At 39.6% G+C, this 17,142-nt stretch overlaps 1 protein-coding gene across 1 annotated transcript; it reads left to right on the top strand.

Moving 5' to 3' along the window:
* Window positions 1-78: 78 nt before the first annotated feature.
* On the top strand, window positions 79-15,897 carry LOC101166934 (stromal interaction molecule 2). The gene is made up of 12 exons (XM_004065827.4): window positions 79-616; window positions 5,460-5,590; window positions 8,100-8,211; window positions 8,305-8,416; window positions 8,516-8,631; window positions 8,764-8,941; window positions 9,025-9,202; window positions 9,947-10,108; window positions 10,209-10,309; window positions 10,383-10,636; window positions 11,491-11,683; window positions 12,669-15,897. The coding sequence occupies exons 1-12, from the start codon at window positions 493-495 to the stop codon at window positions 14,083-14,085; spliced, it is 3,078 nt and encodes a 1,025-aa protein (XP_004065875.1). The 5' UTR covers window positions 79-492; the 3' UTR covers window positions 14,086-15,897.
* The last annotated feature ends 1,245 nt before the right edge of the window (window positions 15,898-17,142 follow it).

Consider the following 17,142-nt stretch of genomic DNA (forward strand, 5'->3'; position numbering starts at 1 on the left):
GGCAGCAGTTCTACTTCCGCTTACGTAAGGGATGGGAAATGAGAAACAAAATTGGATTGTGTGGACAAATGACAAGTTAGAACAACTTGTGTTATAAGAACACACCCCCCTTCAGCTTTTCCTATGAGCTTTACTTTTTTTAAATGACAAATCAAGAATTCCAATTTGTACTTTTCTTTAACTAAAACATCGACTTTCCTAAGATGTAAAATTCATGTGTTTTTTTTCCCCTTTGGAAGTTACATTTTTTTAACATAACGTTTGTTTTTTGTCTTTATTAAACCCATGAGGTGTTTTCTTCGCTTGTCAGGTTTAAATTAAAGCAGACCTCAGTATCACGTCTCGTCCATAATAGCAACACGGATCCGCTTTCGCGGACTGGATCTGTAAACAGCTCGGTCCTTTCGACGGTTCCTCTCCGCCTACTTGAGGAGCTTAAAGACTTCTTGTTATAGACATAGACCTATACATATTTTTATTTAAATATCTAGTATGCTTCCTGTGTCTTTTTTACTGGTCATTTTCCCTCTTGCCGGCTTCTGGGCGGCTGCGCAAAGCGCCGCCGAACTCCAGAGCTTTTCCTCTCCCGGAGGCAGCGCCGGATTCGAACCACCAGGTAAGCAGTTCTCTGTAGTAACAAACACCAATAAATACATTAAAAAAGAAAAAACCTAGGGATTTTAAGATATATTGACGCTTAAAAAAAAATTATATATATAATATATATTATAATATGTATATTAATATACATTAGGATTTCTTACAGAACTCAGGCTTGCTTTCCTCTAATGTTGTATGCTTAGAAGTAACTGCAAAAATAAATGTTTAAATCTTTTTTCCCCCGCGAAATTTACTGCTGGTCATCTTGTATTAACGGGAAAAAAGACATTAGGATAAAAATGAATTATTTCCTCCTTCTAAAAAAAACTTTTATTGACATTTTGACATATCTTGTAAAATTTAATGTCTTTTAAGGAAATAACAATTGCATTTACTCTATAATGCCTTATAGTTGGATGTGAAATTGTAACTTCTCGGATGGATCATATCTATCTATCTATCTATCTATCTATCTATCTATCTATCTATCTATCTATCTATCTATCTATCTATCTATCTATCTATCTATCTATCTATCTATCTATCTATCTATCTATCTATCTATCTATCTATCTATCTATCACACATTAACTATAGTTAATAAATGGGAAAATGTAATTGTTGAAGCTACTTCACCTAAGTGCTCTTTTTAAGTGTTAAATGAGAAGAAAATCTCTCTTACTTGATTGGAAGAAAAAAAGTAAAAGATGATACATATAAATCATATATAGCAGTGTAGAGTATAATTAATCTTAATTACAAATACAAATATGTGTATTTATAGGCTACATACACTTTATAACAGATTGATCTGTTTAATGTAAAGTTTGTCAAAAAGCATTACATTCTCTGCTTGTAAAGGCTTGGAAGGTACTTTATAGAGGACAAGTTGACTGAAAGACCTGCATCATATATCATTGAAACCTTAGACCGAATCTTTGCACTGAAATCTAACGATTTATACTTATAAGTGGATTAATGGTTGTGATGTGACGAAGTAAACAAAGTTCTGTCCTGGCAACATGAAGCAGGCAGCACAAACAGATGCAAGCCCTGGCTGTTCTGCACAACTCAGACACTCTCAAAGTCCAACTGAGAGCTTTTTCCCATGAAAACTGCAAATTTCATGAACAACTGAGAGCTGCAGGAAGGAAACCTAAAAAAATTTGCGCATGATTATTTTTTCTTTTCATAAACCAGAGAGGAACTGTTCACCTGTTGTAACTGATGCATACGGAAGCTGAAAATACTAAATCATTGCTAAATCACTTCATTCTTGACGTTTTTTTATTTGTTTTCAGAGCTTACCTGTGGAAAGAAATTATACATTGTACGTATGTGGTTAACCCCTGTGCTATCTTAGATGACCCCACCCTTACTTTGACGTGTTCTCCCTACCACGACAAAGGTGGATAAAGGTGGAAAGATTCCATAAAAATCCATTGAGACCAGTGAAGATCACAAATCATTGAAAAAAAAGGTTTAGCACACTGTCTAGTGGGTCTAGATCAGTGTTTTTCAACCTTTTTTGAGCCACGGCACACTTTAACCTTGCCAAAATCCCGCGGCACACCAGCATCCAAAGAAAAAAAAAAAGCAGAAATTCATGGTCTTTGTTGATCGAGCCCCCCGCGCCCCCCGCAATCTAACGTGCATTTTTGTGATAGTTGTGGTGGAAAAAGCAGGAAGTTGCGGCAGTTTTTTTCTAAGATGAAATAAAAGTTACGTTAGAAAATTTAGAAACTGTTTGTTGTGGTTTCAAGACGTTAAACAAGGAGGACTCATTGTGCGTTGAGACACTGTCCCTTTAAGCCAGTGCATCATGGGAGATGTAGTGTGAAAACTACCGAAAGAGGGAAGAAAGACTCGCGTCTCTGAGCTTCATTGTTTTGTTCATTTGGCCCACGGTCTGACACCAGACTCTGTGGAAAGCTACACCGCTAAAGACGAGCTTTAGCTGGTATTTTTGTTAGAACTGAGCGACTTTTTGAGCTAATTTGGAACAAGGAAGTGAAGACTTGAACCACTTCTGATTGGTCAGACTGATGACATGTGATTTAGCCTTAAAGAATGATTGGCGGAGACAGTTAAAGGGGCGGGACTTTTCCGCAAACACTTATAGCTGCAGGTAAATCGCGGTAACGTCATTCTTATCAAAATGTATTTAATAGAATTAAATAAACACAAAGAAAATTTAATTGTATGATCTTTTATATTCCTAACTACTCAGTGTTTTATCAGGGCCTGTTTGGATGAACAAAGAGCTGATTTCCTGGAGATGGGAAATGTTTTTAGATCAGTTAATGAGGGCAATTTCCCACGGCACACTTGACCATCTCTCACGGCACACTAGTGTGCCGCGGCACACTGGTTGAAAAACACTGGTCTAGATGACCCAACTCCCAATGTTAAAGTGCCTAGGATAGCACAAGGGTTAAAGGAAACATACAATTGTTAAGAATACAAAATGCTGCTTTTTCCAATAGCATACTGTATTTTTCGCACTATGAGAAATGATTGGTCTATTTTAAACTTTTGTCATATAGTTCGATAATACTGATGCAGCTAAAATAAAACAATTGTAACTATTGCAACTCCCAACATTTTTAGTGACATAAAACAAAACAGTCCAACATCACTACACATTAGCCACGCTAGTGTATTTACAATACCTGTAACTCCCACTGCAACACATAAAAAAACAACCGATACGGCTAAAACAAACATTACTGTGATTATGCTAAATCTCAACTTTGTTAGTAACACAAAAGAAAAAAAAAAACGTCCAACACCACCATACATTAGCCTAATTTACAACACCTGTAGACCCCAACCACTCTGGCAACATAAAAAAGAAAAAACTGACTGCGCTAACTCCCAATCTTGTCAGCAACACGTTAAAAAACAGTGTGACACCACTACACGTTAGCCGCATTAGAGTATTCACCATACCTGTACTTCCTAACCTTTCATGCAACACGTAAAAAAAACAGACGCTGTGTCCAAATTCCTTCCCTACTCACCATATAGTGCGTTCGCCGTTTTTTAGTGCTGTACAAACCTACAATTCCAAAATCGACTGTCCTAGAAATTTCTCAAAAGTCTGTGCTATAAACCATTGTGCATCGATCCTCACTAGATTGGTGAATATAGGCCACAATAGATTACATCAGAACAAGTTTTGGAAAGAAAATGTATTTCAATGAATTTTTGAAATAAATCATTAATGTTTTTATCCTCGGAAGACAGTAGATTCATAAATGGTTGTTGCAAAATGCTCATATCAATTAGATTTTAACTTCGTGAAATCAATGAAGTCATATTCGCCGTTCAAAAAAAAAGAGTGGGCATGGTGTCTGAATTGCTTTTAAAATCCAGGGTACTACATAGTCCCGCACTATGTAGTTTTTTAGTAGTTGGAGGTTAGGGTGGGAATTCGGACCCAGTCAAAGTGTTATTAATACGTCAACTACTAGCCTTAGTACTAACACGTAAAGAAAAAAAAACTCAGACACCGCTGCATGTTAGCTGCATTCTTGTATTTACAATAGCTGTAACTCCCAACATTGTTTGCAACACGTAAAAAAAAAACAGATGGATAACATTAAAACTAACATTACTGTGACTACTCTAATTCTCAACCTTGTTAGTTATACGTAAAAAACAATACAGTCTGACGCCGCTACACATGAGCTGCGTTAGCGTATTTGTAATAACACCCAACTTTGTTTGCAACTTATAAGGTAAACATGCAGACATTGTGAAAGAACACTGTAAAATGGTTTCAACATTTTTAAGCACAGCCAGAATTAATCCATATTTCCCTTGTGCTATCCAAGGCACTTTAAGGTTGGGAGTGGGGTCAACTGAACCTTTTTTCTTCAATGATTTGTGATCTTCACTGGTGTCCATGGATTACATGAAATCCTCTTTACCTTTATCTACCTTTGTCATGGTAGGAATAACACGTCAGTGTAAGGGTGGGGTCATAGGATAGCACAAGGGATATACCTTCGTGTGCTCAGAGAGGGCCACCAAGTTTTTTTTTAAGGCTTTTAAATGCGCCTTATAGTCTGTAAAATATTGTAATTGTGACAGGGCATTTGGAGCTTTACGGATTGTAAGAGGGCTGGTATGAGAGTTGGTATAGACCTTTGACCCTTGCTCTCTTGAGAAGTCCGACTCTTTAGTCACAGATGCAAAAATGGGCTCTGACTCAGTAGACGAAGGGACCCTGTGCGTCATCATCTCATGTGTTCCCTCTGCGTGCTCAAGCTCGGGGTACACAGTCTGATACTTAGCTTAACAGTGGTAGATTGAGACATTATGGCTTCTATGAGACTCCCACAGGAGCCATCGAGAAAATACTGAACATTCTTTCCTAAAGTGTTAGTAAAGTATTCTGGATGTATGCATTTTTGTCTTCCTAGTGCGCTAATAGAAATGATAAAAAAGTAACAAAATATGTAGGATTTGTGTGAAACTATATATAAAACTATTTTTATACCTGAACATTGAGCTATGACAGCAAAATCAATAAAACCAAAGTATTAGTAACATGCTACAACCTATTGTTATTTTATTTTCTAGATTTTTTCCCCTCAAATATGATCAATAGTAAAAAAGCAAATTGTTTGTATTGAATATATATTTATAATAACAAACATAATATTAAAACATTTTGACAGCATTCTTTATGAAAATATTTGAACTTTTTTGTAGGAAAAGGTTAAAATATAGAGAAAAAATCATGCAAGATCAATGAGGCTTTTATTTGTGTTATCTTGCAATGGTTTAAATGAATGACTTGGTTGAAGAAATTCACTGGGATAATCTCTCTTTCTCTCACACTCATGCAGACCCATGCATGTTAGTGAATCCACCATGTTTGAGCGAGGCCGATCGCTATAGCCTGGAGGCCCTACGAAACATCCACCAGATGATGGACGATGACCAAGATGGTGGGATTGAGGTGGAGGAAAGCGTGGAGGTACAAACTTCACTCCATAATGAAGTCATTTTCTAGGTCAAATTCACTTTGCTTCGTTTGTAAAGACACAGATCCCAACAGCAGAGGAACAGGTGGTGCGGCTGCTGGAGTCAAATGCTCCTTCAGGGATAGTAACGGTGTAACTTTGCTTTTGGCTCTGTGACAAAGCTGGTTTGCACTAATAGACAAGTGCAGCTTCGGTGACCTTTGTGATCTTATTTTGAAAATACGCCCACGCTCGAGTGTGTCTTACTTGAACTTTAGCTGTTCAAGACAACTAAATTGAAACGGAACTGAAAAAACAAAACTTCGTTACATGCTTGTCTATGAAAATATGATAAAATGTGCAGTATGCATTTGAGTTCCACTTTTACCAAATAAAATGTTAAATGCAAAATAAGAGAGAAATGATAAAAACTTTTCTCCTCATCCATTTTAACATTTTGTCCATGCATGTGTGCAACAACTGAAGATTTAACAATTCATCTTCTGCACCCTGCTGTTACATTTTACTGTAACATTTTCAAATGTTTCAGTACAACTGTAACATTTGAAAATGTTGCAATTTTATAATCATTCTTTCCTTTCCTGGAATCTGCAAGTCTGTTCTTGTGTGTGACATTCATAGTAAACCTGGAATTCCAGTTGGCCCTTGCATTTCGAAACTGGGTTCATGGACACACTATCCAGAGTCTCAGGTTCCGGTTGCCATGGAGACATCAGTGGAAGGGTTCAGGTCCATAAAAGTCCGCAGATTCCATCAGACATCATACGAGGCCGCTGTTTACGACCAAAAATACATTTTAGGATAACAAACACTCACCCTGCCACCAACATCGACCATGCACACTGAGGATGCTGATTCTAATGAAATGAATGCCGTTTATTATATTATATTATATGGTGATTTGTTTTTGTATTTAATGTGTTCTTGTGGCATTTTTCTCCTGATGGAGGACATATATAATAAAAAATAAGCTACATGACTTTCTGAGTATTTCTTTATTCAAATTGTTGTGAATCAGGAACAGATAAAAAAATGCAAAACCGTACGTCCAGATAGCTCCAACATTTATCACCTTTTTTTTTTTTTTGTTGCCCCTTTATTGTATCGCTGGGGTTGTGAGGGTCAGTAAGCTAGCTGGAGAGAGTGTAAAGAATGGATGATGGGAAATGAGGGCAGGCTTACTCCCTGCACAACTCAGAGGCAAATTTCTAATGAACTCCTGCAGCCCTGCAGAAACTGTTATAGAAAACGAGGTTTTTATTTTTTATTTTGTCTAAAAGTGGCATAACTATAAATAAAAGACTGCAATTTTTTTGAAAATAGATCAAAATATGATGGGAGTGGCACTTTATATATTTTTAAATGCAAATCTAGGATTGTCACATTTTTCAAGATGGTACACTTTTAATTAGAGCTGGACACTATGAAGAAATCTTGTGATGTGCGATATTAGTCATCAATAATGCGATCAGGATTTGACTTGTGTTTTGTCAACAAATAGCAAAAAAACAAAACTACAAATAATACATCATTTCCATCCCACTACAACTATTTACATAAAAGTCAACAAACGTTATACTGCAAGTAACCTCAATAGGAGACAGGTAAGAACTTTTATGTGGTGGAAACACAATGTTGAACAATGATCTACTTTTCTGCTAGGATTAGTCAAAACTAATATGGATGTAGTAAAATATGATGCTTTCTCTGTTTATGCATGTGTATAAACTTTTAAAGGGGCTAAATCATGCTTTTCTTAAGCCTTTCTCTGTAAACTACATCCATATATCTGATCATATATTACCTTTGGCTCACTAAAGAATAATTTTTTAATGAAATATGAGTTATTTTCACAGCTTAACTTCTTACAAGGAAGTAAGACGACTCAATGTCAGAGGCGCCGCCTCTCACTCCTTATGGGCGCCATTTTGTGATATCAACCTAGAGTCGGCCACACCAGCGTATCTGCATTTCACCCACAAAAACAAACTTTTGCAAAGATGGATGTGCATATTGTGGAGCTTTCCAAAAACAAAGCGCTTTGCCGATCACTGCTTGTTACAACGTGAGGACCCAGTTGTTTTTGTGGATTGGGAGGGGCTGGTGCTCAGAGAGCAGGGCTTTAAAAGAAGGCTTAAAAATGTGTGAATGGATTAAAATACCGCTTTGGAGTTGTTTTTGTGAGAATTAAAAATCATAATACACCTAAAAGCTCAAAAAAGTTAATTTTGCATGATACAGGCCCTTTAAGAGCTCAGCTGTCCACATCACATTTTTGGATATATTTTCGCAGTAATACATTTTCCTAAACTTGAGCCCTGTTACTATGTGTTTAGAGGGTTAGCTCAAATATTAGCTTGGGCCTCAAGAGGTTAAGGTAGCCATTTATGGCGATTTACGCCATCTTTGGCGATCTGCGTATCGCGGCATCAAGACTTTTTCGATTTATTGTGGAGACCTGCTTTTAATGCATGAATGTTCTGGTTTCCTCTTTTGCTGCAGTTCATCATTGAAGACATGAAACAGCAGCAGACTCACAAACACAGCAAGCTCCACAGAGAAGACCAGCACATCACAGTGGAGGAGCTCTGGAAGGGCTGGAAGTCATCCGAAGGTGAGAAATAAAACATTTTTTTACATTTTTATCTAAATTTACAACGTGCGTATTTGACTGTAAAGAACACGTGTCCTTATCTTACGTTGTTAGTTCATAACTGGACCCAGGAAGATGTGCTGCGCTGGTTGAAAGAGTTTGTTGAGTTGCCACAGTATGAGAGGAATTTCAAAGACTTTAAGGTCAATGGAAACACACTGCCGAGGTGAGGGCGGTCAAGGAATACCGGGAGCAAAGGGCACACGCAAGGTACTTTTTTAATGAGCTGCATCCACACTCATTCTTTCTTGTTTTCTGTTTGTAGGATTGCAGCCAATGAACCTTTATTCCTGAGTTTTCATTTGAAAGTTCAAGACCAGAGAGATAAACAGAAGCTCACCATCAAAGCTCTGGATGTGGTTCTGTTTGGACCGCCTACACGTAACCCTGAATCATGTTTTTTTTTTTAACTTTGACTTCTCGTCCAGTTTTTATCTTTATGCTAACGTACCAGATTAATTTGAACCTCGAGCTTCAAAGTCTCCATATTCCTGATATGTCATCTCCTCACAGGTCCTCCTCATAACTACATGAAGGACCTGCTGCTCATCGTCTCCGTTGTGATGGGAGTCGGCGGGTGCTGGTTTGCTCAGGCTCAGAGCAAAGCCAGCAAGATTCACATCTCCAAGATGATGAAGGACTTGGAGAGCCTCCAGAGGGCTGAACAAAGTCTCATGGATCTGCAAGAGCAGTAAATATTTCTTTGAATTGTTCACCTGCAATTCCAAGCTAAACGAAGAAATGTTTAGCTTATCCAATCATTCATGAATTCAGATTGGAGCAAGCCCAGGAGGAGAAGCGTAATGTGGCTGAGGAGAAACAGAACCTGGAGGAGAAGATGAGAGACGAAATAATGGGGGCGCAGGAGGAAGCCCACCGGCTGCACAGGCTGAGGCAGGGAGCAGTCAGTGAGCTCAGCCGCCTTCGGTATGCAGAGGAGGAGCTGGAACAGGTGGGCAAGAGCACCATAGGAAACGCATATTTTTACTCCCATCCAGTCTAAATTTAATCCCGCAATAGCTACAAAGTGGAGGTAAAGGAAAATCTTTTTAAATTTACAGCAACTGTCAACATGGTGTAACATGTTAGATAGTGATGCTCTTTCGCTGCAAACTTGTGGCATATCTAAAAAAGGCTTCTGCTGCATGATGGGAAACTAAAAGGAATACTGTGAAAAAGGGGAAGGGGCAGAAAAGGGCTAAAAAGTTGCTTGGGGTGGAGCAAGAAATAGCGGGGATCAGTAAAAATGAAGCGAGGAAGACGGGGAATAGGATGAAGAGTGGAAAATACCTGTTGAGTAACAAGACTGAAGGTAGATCTTTTGAAGACATGCTAATGCTACGGTCGCACTAGGCGTGTAACGAGGGTTCAAGAACGGTGCAAATTTGACTTCAGCTCTTTTGCGATTTATGAAGAACTTGGTGTCGTAATTCACATCACAAATGGCAACTATTAATTTATTCTTAATGATCAATTCAGTTAAATGTTATTTATATAGTCCAAATTCACAACAGTCGTCTCGATGGGCTTTGTATTGGTAATTGTAAGGTAAACATACAAGTAGAGAGGAGTACGCAGAAGACATCAATAAATAAAAGCAAATGTATAACTGTGAGAATTCCTTGAATGAAGATGACATGATTACACTAAAACTTTGGAACTGTGCATCCATGTCTGACTTGATGCCTCTCTTTAGGTCCGGGGAGCACTGATGCAGGCGGAACAGGACATGTGGGCAAGCTGGTCTGTTTCAGAGGCCCTCCAGCAGTGGCTGCAGCTGACACACGAGGTGGAGGTTCAGTACTACAACGTGAAGAAGCAGAGCGCCGAACAGCAACTTGCGACAGCTAAAGATGAGGTCATACTACACGCATGTAACAGAGAAGTAGCTAACAAGATAAAAAAATGTCAAGGCATAAAAATAAAGTTGAACTTTTCTCCTGCTTTCTATTCTGCAGGCAGAAAGAATTAAGAAAAAAAGGAGCACAGTCCTTGGTACACTCCATGTGGCTCACAGCTCATCTCTGGACCAAGTCGATCATAAGATCCTGGAAGCTAAGTGAGTTTAAAATGGCTTGAGCGGTTTTTATTTTGTCACGGCAAATATGCCAGATTCCTCTCGTGTTTTGCAGGAATGCATTTTCGGAGGTAACGGCCTGTCTGCGGGAGCGTCTCCATCGCTGGCAGCAGATTGAACTTCTCTGCGGCTTCCCCATCATCAGGAATCCTGGCATAGGAAACCTCACTGCTCAGCTGTACTCGGACGCCGTCAGCCAGGGCCTGCCTCGAGTGCTGCAGTCGGCTTGTTCATGCCACAGCTCTGTCCACGGATCTGTCGAGAACCTCATAGATGACCCTGGGTCTCCCATGTTACCACAAATCCCAGGTGTGTTCCGGGGAGGAACCTGTGTATTTTTAAAGCTCCAGGCTGTTATGTACGTTAGGGACTTACCCAAGGGGAAGACAAAGGTTTTTCTAAAATTTGAGTACTCATTAAACCATATTGAAGAATTGTTATTCTTTTTTATGTTTCTATTTAAAGCCTGTCTGTAGCTCTTAAATTAAACTGCTTATTTAAAGTTGAAAAAATTCATAAAATTCTTTATTACTGAGAAAAAAAGTAGTTTGCAAAAAAGCCAAAAAAACAAAACAGAAAATCTACTGAATTATAGGAATCAATGTGGCACCCAAAGCTATTTTGGAAATATTTTACTCTGAAAGGCTTAAGAAAAGCAGGATATAGGCCCTTTAAGTTCACTGTATCGTGGGTGAAATAGGACAAATTAAAAAAAAGTAAAATAAATTTGCTGTACATGATGACCCTTCCGCTTAAACCTGTAATGCTGGTTTATCTCATCTATTAGACAAAGGCCTCAGAGCATGTGCAGCTTCTGTTTTAAGTAGCTTTTCCATACAGTCATAAAGCAAGCACTCCGCAGGCCTGGTTAGCTGTGAGCCAGCCTCGATAAATTTAACAGCACACCCCACTGCAAGCTGCAGACGCTAGCGGGACTGAGCCCCCGAACAGCTGTTGCTGCACATGACCGAGCTGCTTGCATGATTCAGTTTGTATTCAACAGGACTGAAGTTACCAAAACATTTCAACAGAGTGCTAATATGACCTTTAGCTTTGTCCCTTCAATCCAAAATGTAATCTCTCTTAATATGTTTCCCCAAATCACTTTTATCAGCCATTTTTCAATAATTGCATACGTTGTTACATTTTTTTTTAATCCACAGTTTCAGTTTCACCAGTCAAGTGTTCTCCTCGACGACATGGATCCACTGTTTGTAGGCCACGTCGTCCTGGCATGATCAACCATCCCTCAACTGCTTTGATTTCTCCTGACCCCGACCTTCTGATCCCCATCCGACCTACTTATCCGTGCTATGATGATGGAGAGGAGATCCTCTTGAAAACACTTAAAAAGCAGTATGTCTTCTAATCTTTTGTTTAATGCCCTATTAAAAGGTGCTGTGTTTTTTTTTATGACCCATGAAGGGATGTAGACAGGTTTGGTCGCATTTTAAAGGGAGCGCAGGTGTGTCTTGCAGTTCTGTTGAGGCCCTTTAAGGGACGTCATAAAAATGGAACATACGATTGTCCATCGTTTAGTTCCAGGGGAGTCAAACTCCAGGCCTCGAAGGCCGCCCTCCTGCTGGTTTTCCTTCAAAACTCAAACAAAAACACAAATAGAATGCAAATAAAAAGAAAGAGTCCAGTTATGTGGCAACCGTTGGTTGGAAAATATGTTGGACACCGGCCCTCAAGGCCTGGATTCTGACACCCCTGGTTTAGTAAGTGTTTATAATGATGATGTAAGTTACAGGCCTTTGTGGTGTACACCGCCCTTGCTCCACTCTCTAGTCATTAGTAAGGTGCACATATTAGCTTTTTACTGACTGCATGGGGCATGCAGCATTATACAAGTGTCTGCAAGATGCCTTGACAAACTACGCTTTGATTGTTAAATTTCCTAATTTTGAATAGTCAGGCTACAAGCACGGGCTTATCATTTGTACAGCACTAATAACCCCTTTGCAAAGTCTGCGTGTTTTAGGGTGTATGAAAAAGGAAAAATCTGTATGACGTGCCTTCATCTGACCTACTTCACCCTGACATGCCATTATGCGTTGTTTAAGTGTTTACTACGACCTGCAGCAAGCCCGTAGTAAAAAGTACATGAAAACTTTTGCTCACCCCCAGAGCAGTCTACGATCTTAAAACTTTGTCAGGGCCACCTTCATGCCCCATACAGGTTTGCCCATTTTTCACCCGCAAATAGCCAATAAGGAACAGTTGTGACTAAAACACAAGGTGTTACTCTTTATGACACACTGGAAATGTAAGGTTCTTTGACAGCTGTTATTCTTCTCCCTTTTGCACTAATCCATCCCTCTCTGTCTGTCATTAACAGAGATTCCCAAGAGAAATTCTTAGACTGCGACTGCACGGCTTCTGCTCCTTTTGCAAAAAAGTACACATGCTCCACAGCTGAGCCTTCCCCTCGAAGGTTTTATCAGGACGAGGCAGAGCTGCTTGCAGACATCTCAACTGGGAAACCTTTGAGGGAAGAGGCAGAATCAGCCGTTGAACCTCCAGTGCACAAACATTTTGCAGAGGAACTTGAAGCTACCACAGATCCGGAAGGCTCCAGCTGGAAAATGGCAAAAGCCAAGGGCTTGGAGTCCTCTTTGGGAACTTTTTCTACAGATGAGCCTGCTGTAAACCCATCAAGAATGATCTTCAGAGACAGGAGTGACGCTTCCAGAGAAGCAGAGTTTTTATTAAGAAAAGGAGACAAAGATACAACAAGGGATTTGATGGATGTCCCCTCACAGCATGTCTACAGAGAGCGGTGTAATTTACCACTTGATGCAAGAAGGATGTTGGTAGAAGCTCCAACAAATGCTCCAAGAATGTTATCAAGAGATATGATGGGGATTTCGGTAGACAGCATCCCTAAAAAGATGCAGAGAGATCAGTCTGAGCCTTTGTTTGAATCCAGAAGAATCACAAGAGACTTGATGGGTATGTCCCATGATACAGGTTCTTGGAAGCTTGCTCGAAATAAAGGAGAATTTCTTCCTGAATCTACTTTAAGGTTACTATCAAAAGACAAAATGGCTGAAACTATTGGTGCACCACCAAGGAACATGTCCAGAGATGAGCTGGAGTATGACGATACCACATCCCTGAAGATGCCTTCCAGAGATGTATTAGAATCGCCTGTAGATGAGCAAGAATCGGCCTCGGAGCCAATAACTTATAGAGGAATACTAAGATATGAGCAGGATGGCTCTGATGAGTCCCTCAGAAGGAGAACACCAAGAGTGCCAGTAGATGAGACCAACATTACAGCAGAAGTTGCCACTGGAAATGTTGCCAGGGACAATGTAGATGTTGCCGGAGCAACGCCCAAGCATTTACTTTGGAGGGAAGAGCAATTGACATTTGAGTCAAGTTCTTTGCCATGTGGAACCGGCCAACCAGACCTTATGCTGACCTCTCAGGTGCCATGGAGATCCTCCTCCGACCTGTACGCTGCGGGCCCGTTGAGTCAGCTTGTGTACGACGGGATCCTTGAAAAGTCGTGCAGCTCAGCAGCTTCTACCCCAATGATCACCTCTGCCTCAACCCCCAACCTGCACGCCAAGGTGGAGTCACCAGCGCCGCTGCAAAAGCCTACCTTCACGTCCGGGGAATCGTCACCCAAAGAAGACAAACACAAAGAGAAGGAGAAAAGCAAGAAATCCTTGAAGCTTAAAAATCTTTTCAAAAAGAAAAGCGACTCACCTCCGGAGAAGTTTGAAAGCGGGCTTCAGAAACTCTGACGATCCACCTTCAAAGATGGTCTTTCTTAAGATGCGTTCACAACAAACGCGATTCACGTGGCAGGGTAGCCAGTTTCAATGTCAAGTTGCTATCAGAGGTCCTGCAGTGCGATTTGAGCGATGAGACGGCGTGTTTTGAGGGGGGGGCGCAACAATGCAGCACAGCGAAAATTGTGACGCATGATGAAAATTAAGCCAAGCAAGTTTAAATATCTGAAGTTTGACCATGGATTTGCATCTCTTCAACCAATAAGGGACTTGGCTTTGACATTTGACGTGTGGAGCCCAAAACCAACATAAAGGAGAATCTGATCATTCTCCTCCCAGTCTTATTTTATCTATTTTTCTTATTTAAATTTAAAAAATAATAAAAAAGGTCCCCTAACTGTATTCTATTGTGGGACAAGAAGTTGTCAAAGATCCTCAAACCAAAAACGTTTGCAAATCATAAAAACCCGCTATAAAACCTAAGGTCTTTGGAACGCCATCCCTTTGTCCGCACGACAGATTGACCCTGTTGTTGAGTGTTTTAAACAAGTCAATAATTTTATATTCAGAAGAGTTTTTAGTTGATCTAATTTAGCCTTTTACTGTGATTTATTTTGTTTTTATTGTCTCTACTTAGTTTAGTCGGTGGCGTGTGTCTGATGACTGGTTGTAGTTTTCTGTGTTTGTACCATTGTAGGCACTTTGTGATTTTGCTCCAGAAAAGGTGCCATAGAAATAAACATTTACTCACTTAATGCGGATCAGCAAGTCGTCAAACTGGGTCACAAAGACAGAAGTACCTCTGAGAGCGACCATCATTCAGACGCAGCTCCTGCAGTAAATGGTGACTCTCATCGTAGCGGGAGAGTCTCTGAATTATCCCAGACATGGTGCCAGGTTGACCTTTTGTAGCTCTCTTACAAATCATTCATGTCTTCCAAGAATTGTTAATGAGATACACACAGACACTGCTCCATGTAGCGATGAGGCTAAAAAACATTTGCCGGTAGCTCCTCCCACACACAGTGGGAGCATTAGGTATATGACTGCACTTGTGGACAAGAGTCCAGCCAAGAATTCATTGTGCATCTAAACAGAGGCAGAGGCGAATTCAGTGCAAACGTGAGAAAACAATGAATTAAAATGGCTATATCAGGAAATCCTAGGGAATTCCGGGGTTCTCACAAATCAATGGATTGACTCTTTTGTAGGTGAGCACATTCAAATGCAGCTTCAGTTCCACAGAGAAGCTGTAGAACTCAATCAATAAAACAACGTTGTGTCCACCTGAAGGTCACCCGGTGAGGTTAAGGGGTGTTTTCTTTCTTCTGGCGCTACATCTTTGTGATAGATGCTTTCACACCAGAAAGCAGGAGGATTGAAATCTCTGCTAGGACATTTTAGTGTTGAGTTTGTGTGTTTTCCTTAAGCTTGTGTAGATTTTCTGGAAGTATCTCATCGTTGTTTGACATCGCAAAATCAACAATGTTCAGATAATTGAAAATTCAAAATTGTCTGTAGAAGTTATCTTGTTTGTTTTTTTAACAAAGAGAACAAGAAAGGGAGGATAAAGGTCTTATAGTTGTTTGTGGTTTGTGCAATGGAAAAATGAACGATAAAACACTTATCTTGTTTTGTATTATGAAGTCTTACATTTTCTGTTTTTTATGCTTTGCCTGAAGCTGAAGTGTAACCTGAAGTTTTAAGTTTCTGTATAACAGAGTAAACACTGTACATAATAAAAAAAATTACAAAATTAAATCTCTTGCACATAATGGTTACGTACGTTTTTAAATAAACACCAAAAAATCTAAGAAATGTTAAGCTTTTTTTGTTAGATGATTGAGTTTGTTGAAACTTTGGCTGTACAGGGGTGGAATGGGTTAAGTGATGTTTAATTTTTTTTTTTTTAATTTAACCTTTATTTAACCAGATAAAACCCACTGAGATCACGTGTGTTTACGTTTACAGTATTACATTTTGCAATAAGATTGGAATTTTACAGTAAGAAATTCAAAGTTAAAATACAGTAAAGTGACCTAGTGTTACAAACTTTAATAAATATGGGGAAACATTTGTAAGTACTGTGAGAATCTTAAAGTGCAAAGATACGAGCTGCACAAACTGGCAATAACATTAAAGACACAAGCACTGACAGCTGGACTTTCTTTCTCTGATACAAAGGAAGCAACGAAAAAAATCAAATAAACCCAAGTTTGGAAAAATGTATTTCACTTTGGAGATTATTCCAAGCAGATGCAGCAGAAAAACTGAAGGCTTGTTTCCCAAATTCAGTCAGATCACGAGGTCCATGACGATGAATAACCCTTGTGCTATCTTAGATGACCCCACCCTTACATTGACGTGTTCTCCCTACCCTGACAAAGGTGGATAAAGGTGGAAAGATTTCATGTAATCCACGGACACCAGTGAAGATCACAAATCATTGAAGAAAAAAGGTTCAACACACTGTCTAGTGGGTCTAGATGACCCAACTCCCAACTGCTTAGGAAAGCACAAGGGATAATGTCATTAGAGAGCAAGGAATAGTGACAGGTGGTTCTTTGAAGAAGAGAACAGAGGTACAAAGGAACCAAACGCAGCGGCTTATAGATCTATGTCATCCAATTCATGTACCTTTGTGTGCTCAGAGAGGGCCACTCAGTTCTGGCATACAGTAATGAGTAAGGCGACTACAACCGGCCACAAACCGTTAAGGCACAGTGGCAGACTGTATTCAGGTTCACTGAAGCAGCAGTGCCTCCGGTGTGTGGATGTAAAAATGAGTAGAAGCACTTTGAGTACCACTGTGGACCATTTAGCATGTTTATCACAGAGGTCAGGTCAGTGATTTGCATTAACCATGCTATATTTTACATATAAGTTAACCAAGTTTGCTGGTGTCCACGTGAAGTGGCTTTGTGTTAGACAGAAGGTATCAGCAGACGTTTTATACGAGTTCACCTTTTTGCATATCCAAATACACATTGAAAGCATTCATTCATTGTGAATTCAAATACTGGTGTAACAGGCTTGTTGTAACAAAATCTTGCACACCTGTCAACACAT

The sequence above is a fragment of the Oryzias latipes genome, chromosome 1 (genome assembly GCF_002234675.1).
Source record: "Oryzias latipes chromosome 1, ASM223467v1".
NCBI classification, from domain to species: Eukaryota; Metazoa; Chordata; class Actinopteri; order Beloniformes; family Adrianichthyidae; genus Oryzias; species Oryzias latipes.